This window comes from Drosophila erecta, unplaced genomic scaffold (genome assembly GCF_003286155.1).
Source record: "Drosophila erecta strain 14021-0224.00,06,07 unplaced genomic scaffold, DereRS2 tig00000126-arrow-pilon, whole genome shotgun sequence".
Classification (NCBI taxonomy): Eukaryota; Metazoa; Arthropoda; class Insecta; order Diptera; family Drosophilidae; genus Drosophila; species Drosophila erecta.
Window position 1 is genome coordinate 3,093,321 of NW_020825209.1, and position 6,266 is coordinate 3,099,586.

At 45.3% G+C, this 6,266-nt stretch overlaps 2 protein-coding genes across 3 annotated transcripts; both read left to right on the plus strand.

The window, feature by feature from the left end:
- Nucleotides 1-922: 922 nt before the first annotated feature.
- On the plus strand, nt 923-3,748 carry LOC6551104 (pyruvate dehydrogenase E1 component subunit alpha, mitochondrial). 2 transcript variants are annotated; one of them, XM_001976873.3, is made up of 5 exons: nt 923-1,237; nt 1,338-1,529; nt 2,175-2,739; nt 2,825-3,147; nt 3,235-3,748. In XM_001976873.3, exons 1-5 carry the CDS (start codon nt 1,178-1,180, stop codon nt 3,415-3,417), a joined length of 1,323 nt encoding a protein of 440 aa, XP_001976909.1. In that variant the 5' UTR covers nt 923-1,177; the 3' UTR covers nt 3,418-3,748. The 2 variants fall into 2 exon arrangements, with proteins under 2 accessions (XP_001976909.1, XP_015010985.1); XM_015155499.2 differs by having other exon boundaries at nt 924-1,237; nt 1,461-1,529.
- A 44-nt stretch (nt 3,749-3,792) lies between these two features.
- LOC6550977 (probable pyruvate dehydrogenase E1 component subunit alpha, mitochondrial) lies at nt 3,793-6,093 on the plus strand. The gene is made up of 2 exons (XM_001976874.3): nt 3,793-4,289; nt 4,586-6,093. Exons 1-2 carry the CDS (start codon nt 4,167-4,169, stop codon nt 5,903-5,905), a joined length of 1,443 nt encoding a protein of 480 aa, XP_001976910.1. The 5' UTR covers nt 3,793-4,166; the 3' UTR covers nt 5,906-6,093.
- Nucleotides 6,094-6,266: the final 173 nt, after the last annotated feature.

Below are 6,266 nucleotides of genomic sequence, written 5' to 3' on the forward strand. Positions count from 1 at the left end.
TGGCGGATTTCTAACGGGACAGAAAACAAAAACACACGAGGACTTCTAATAAGTGTTTATACATACAAATATATATATATATACATGTATATGTATACATATAAAACAAAACAAAAAAAAATCAAAGGATAATGAGCATAATTTTTTGTCATAATGCAAAATATTTGTGTGAGAAACCAATTTTTGATGTAACAGAAAAACGCGCGATTAAATGAATATGTGTAACGGTAATTGAGCAAAAGATAGATAAAAGAAAGTGAAAAATTGATTTCTTCCGCTTAGTTTTTCCCAATCGATCGATCCATTTCCTCATTTTTCGTTAGTAACTTTTAAACTCAAATCTTTTAGCTGCCATTTCTGAAGAAAAAAAGAAAGAAACAACAAACCGAGAAACCAACAAATACAAAAACTAGTTTAAAATCTTAGTTCGTAAACCGTTTATTTGAATTAAACCGTTTAATTCTACTTTATCTATTTCTATTTAACTGGTTTTTTTGTGCAAGACACAAACATTACTTAAGTTTTTGTAAGAGATTAGTAAATTATGTGAGCTGAGGGCGATATAAAGCAGTATTGCAATTGCAACTGCAATCGCAAGTGCGGATTTATGAAGGCAATTTCAAGTAACAATACGAGTAAGAAATGAGAAAGCAAACAAAAACCAAATGAGATCTTCAATGTGAAATAAAAGTACTTCTTTGAAACCCCTGGTTTTATTTGGCTTTCGCTTGGGCGGCAAAATAATTCAAAATGTGATTGAGTAAGTATACCGAATTTGCATGAAAAGATGAGACTATATTTCATACCCTTTCGATTATATCAACAAGCGCCAAATTATATTTCAAGTTATATGGAAAAAGAAAGTTTGTTAAACTTGTCTAGTATTTTTTTGGAGAAGAGTGAAAGCTCTAGTATTTTATTGAGGGTCACACTGATCGGCTAAGCGGTGTGGTATTTTGCGTATACCGCCGTACGGTTGTTATAGTTGTGCAATATAGTAGTTGATAAACTAATCTCGCTATCTTTTTTTTCCGATTGTTTAACTTACAACGACGCGCGGCGGTGCGACTGAGACACCAGATATATAGCGTGCGATTCTAGATCCGGACAATCCGCATATAGAAAGCCCCCATTCACATACGATTTCTGTCAGTCGAACGAGAATAACACAGCGAAAATGTTGCGTACTCTGTCACGCGTTAGCGAATTGCCCATTATTGTTAAGCAACTGCAAAAAGTACGTAATCCCAATCCCGCTATGCACCCACTAACATTTCTAATTGTTGTCACTAAAAATGCAATTGAACAAAACCCATTTGAAATGAAAACACTAAAAGCGTTACCATAACAACAACAACATCATCAGTGGATGTCGGATATTTAGCAACAACAACAACAGCAGCAACACCGATATCATCAGGAATGGGAGATATTCATCGTCGTTTTTCGGTTTATTCCAGAATGCAGCCCAAGCAGGTGTTTCAAAAACCAACAATTATGCCACGGAAGCCACCATTCAAGTGAATCGGGTGCGTATTAAAACATAAAGTAATTGTATCTTTGGAAGAAAAAAAATACGGTTACATAATGCGATTTCTGCCAGATAGCAACGGTTAATGGGGGACTCGTTTGCGTGTGTGTAAGTGCAGGGTTGCATTTTGCCGGTCAAACCGCTCATTTTCAAATGACAAGGTCACGCAGCAATTTGTAGTTTTCCGTCTCCCACGCTCTTTATCGCCGTCTGCCTTTTGCGTGTCCGACGCGTGACTGTTCACGCACCATATAACATATAGTCTTATCAACGATCCGCCGATTTTCGCCCTCTCTCTGTCTGCCTGGCTCTCTGTTTACGTCGATTTTCATGCCATAAATTAGCCGCCATAAAGAGCCATAAAGCTAAATTTGATTTTTTTGGATTTGATTTTTTGCTATAACCTTTCAGGTACTGCAAGCTTGCAGCTTATGATAATTTGGCTTATCCCATCAAACAGTTATCACGTTATTGCTTATCATGCTTCCAAGCGTTTCCGTTAGGTTTCTATCAGCTGTGTGTCAGCTGTTCATTTAAAACTTTGATGAATTGATTGAATCAAAGCTAGGATGGTGGGAAAACAATCAATCTTTTGACTTGTCTAAAGGAAATATGTCTAAGATACGTTACTTCAATTTTGCAGCCCTTCAAGCTGCACCGCCTGGACGAAGGACCCGCCACGGAAGTGAAACTGACCAAGGATCAGGCCCTCAAGTACTACACACAGATGCAGACGATCCGCCGGTTGGAGACGGCCGCCGGTAATCTGTACAAGGAGAAGATCATCCGTGGCTTCTGTCATCTGTATTCCGGCCAGGAGGCCTGCGCCGTTGGCATGAAGGCGGCGATGCGGGATGTGGACAACATCATATCGGCCTACCGTGTCCACGGATGGACCTACCTGATGGGTGTCTCACCCAGCGGCGTACTGGCTGAGCTCACCGGTGTCCAGGGTGGCTGTGCCCGCGGCAAGGGTGGCTCCATGCACATGTACGCACCGAACTTCTACGGTGGTAACGGCATCGTGGGTGCCCAAGTACCTTTGGGCGCCGGCGTTGGCTTGGCCTGCAAGTACAAGGGCAATGGCGGCATGTGCCTGGCCCTCTACGGTGATGGTGCCGCCAACCAGGGACAGGTGTTCGAGGCCTACAACATGGCCTACCTGTGGAAACTGCCTGTGATCTTTGTCTGCGAGAACAACAACTACGGTGAGTGCTGTAGGAAGTGTAATGAAACTATCACACTTTTGGGCGTAATCGATGCATTCTAAAATATACTTATTTTAACCATTAGGAATGGGCACCAGCTCAGAGCGTGCGTCCTGCAACACTGACTACTATACTCGCGGCGACGCTTTGCCCGGAATCTGGGTGGACGGCATGGATGTGCTGGCCGTGCGCAGCGCCACCGAGTTCGCCATCAACTATGTGAACACTCACGGACCTTTGGTGATGGAGACGAACACGTACCGATACTCTGGCCACTCCATGTCCGATCCGGGCACATCGTACCGCACACGCGAGGAGATCCAGGAGGTGCGCCAGAAGCGCGATCCCATCACGTCCTTCAAGGAGCTGTGCATCGAGCTGGGTCTGATCACCACCGATGAAGTCAAGGTGGGTTTTGGGCGATCCCCAATTTTTCCATCCCATTTTTTTTGTGTCTCATACTATGATTGCCATTAAAAAATATCCACATTCCAGGCCATCGATCTGAAGGTACGCAAGGAGGTCGACGAGGCCACTGCCTTTGCCAAATCCGACGCCGAGCTGGGCGTGAGCCACCTCTGGACGGACGTGTACTCCAACAACCTGGAGCCCAAACTGCGCGGCACCATCGCCTACGATATTGATCACATCCAAGAGCGCAAGGGCGTCAATCACTAAGTCATCGGGCCAACGAATCAGATTCGGGAACTCACAAGACACTAAAACGAAAGAAGGAAACCGAACACCAAACACAAATACAAATCACTGACAGACAGACACAAGCGAAATCTCTAGCTCTTAAGCCGAATGTTGAATGATGAGAACCCCGTAGACCGGAACAGCCCCGTAGAGACCCACAAAAATCTTAGCTAATCGGAGCACTCCAACCACACATCGTAGCGCACCACATTACTCTGGGGAACTGCATTGGATATTATGTTGCGAACGTGTTCAATAAGGATAAAGCGAGGTGTAAATTGTTGAAAATATACAAACCTAGAAAAATTAACCCAACTGTCGTTGTAGTTTATCACCCAAACGTGAATCAAGTGCTCTTGATATCTGGAAGATTTTAGTTTTTACGCTTACACTTGCACTACAGCTAAATTAAATATGTCACTTTATTTTTTTTGAACCACCTCGTTTCGAATTTCGAAGTTCAAAAATTTGTATTAAAAACGGAGGACTTGTTAGCTCCATAAGGTCTCTATAATCGTTATATTTCCTTCTCTTTCTGTTTTGTGACAGTTGCCATCTCTGTCGGTTTGCTTTTGACTTTATTGTCGTTTTCTATTTAGTTAAGTACAAATCCCTTTTCCAGCAATTTCCGAACATTTTCAAAATTTAAGTGTGCGGCAACTGTCCATTTGGCTAAAGGCTCATTTTGGTGTTCAGGTGTTTGGAAATCGTGATAAGGTCTAGGGACAATGATGAAGCCCTGTTACGCCCGCGTGGTGATGAAATGCAGTGGAGCCCGCTCCATTCTTGAGAGAAATATCCCGTGCAGGATAATGGGGCGCCACAAATGTAGCTGTTTGACCCTGGAGAACGTAGGTGTTTTGAATATCAAAAGGTCTTCTTAGAAAACGTCATTTGAATAATCTATATAACGTATACATATATTATATTATTATTTATAATATAACGTACACCAACACTAATTAAAGACTTATGAGGAGCAGGCTGCGGATATTTTCCAGTGTTGCACAACACATAGTAACTTAAAAAATTCTTGAATTCCTAGCAGAACATTCCCACGTTTTCTTAAGCACTTCAAATTTATACAATATATTCCTCGAGACATCGGTAAATGGGTTACTAAGTGATTTTGTAATCCCCTTTGCAGACGTTCAAGTGCTACGACCTGGAGAATGGGCCCACGATGGACGTGGAGCTGTCCAAGGATGACGCCCTATCCATGTACACGCAGATGCTGGAGTGCCGCCGCTTCGAGACGGTGGCGGGCAATTACTACAAGGAGCGGAAAATCCGTGGCTTCTGCCATTTATACAATGGTCAGGAGGCTGTGGCTGTTGGCATGAAGCAGCGTTTGAGATCCTGCGACTCCGTCATAACGGCATACCGGTGTCATGCGTGGACCTATTTAATGGGTGTTTCCCTTCACGAAATTATGGCGGAATTGTTTGGCGTCAAGACTGGGTGCAGCCGGGGCAAAGGTGGCTCCATGCACATGTACGGCGATAGGTTCTATGGCGGGAACGGTATCGTAGGTGCCCAAGTGCCGCTCGGTGCGGGAATCGCCCTCGCCCATAGCTATCGTAAGGACAATGGCGTGGCGGTGGTCCTCTATGGCGATGGTGCCGCCAATCAGGGCCAGGTCTTTGAGTCCTACAACATGGCCAAGCTGTGGTGCTTGCCCTGCATTTTCGTCTGCGAGAACAATCACTACGGCATGGGCACCCACGTGAGACGCGCCTCTGCAATGTCGGAGTTCTATATGCGTGGCCAATACATCCCTGGACTTTGGGTGGATGGCAATCAGGTGCTGGCCGTGCGCAGCGCCACCCAGTTTGCCGTGGAGCATGCCCTCAATCACGGACCGATTGTGCTCGAGATGAGCACCTATCGCTATGTGGGACACTCCATGTCCGATCCGGGCACATCCTATCGCTCGAGGGAGGAAGTGCAAAAGGCGAGGGAAAAACGTGATCCGATCACAAGCTTTCGCAGCCAGATAATCGCTTTGTGTCTCGCCGACGAAGAGGAGCTGAAGGCCCTGGAGGATAAGACCAAGAAACAGGTCGATAGCATTTGCAAGAAGGCCTCCACCGACAAGGAGGTGGAACTTCATGAGCTGCACACAGATATCTATGCCAAGAATGTGGATGGTAAGATCCGCGGCGTCTCCGGATTCCATTTGGAGCACATCAAGCTGGCGGAAGTGTGCTTTGGCAAGCCAAAGAAGACGCCGGCCTGCGAGATCAACGATGTGCCAGTGGGCGCAGCGATTGACGTGGCCAAGGCCAAGGAAAGGAAGGCCAAGCAGGATGCCAAGAAGGCCAAGGACGCCAAAGGCGACAAGAAGGGCGCAAACTCCAAGCCGCCCAAGGGTGAAGATGGCGATAAGGAGGCAAAACCACCAGTAGAGCCAAAACCAGCAGCTAAAACACCACCCACTAAGGCGCCACCTGCCCCCAAGAAGTAATGTGCACCACCACCCCCACCACCCTCCCCGAAATGGGGCACCATCGTAGCTTTTCACCAAGTTGAAAGTTTCGCAACAGTGCTTTAGCTGATTTCTGAACCCAAAAGACGCAAGCGAATTTTTGTAAAGTACGAGTATGAATCTGTTTCAATTGGCAACAGCAACCAAAATATATATTTTATATTGCATATGCCCTTTTTATTCATGTTATTTAAAGTATTCAAGTTCATGGTTCGTAGCCGCACTGCTAGTTAGGATGGTTTAGTACAAGATTATTCTGTCTAACCTATGCCTGCTTTTCAGAGCTTTTGGCCAAAGTGCTTCAGCTTCCAACGGACACCTGTGGCAGGTCGGCATTTCG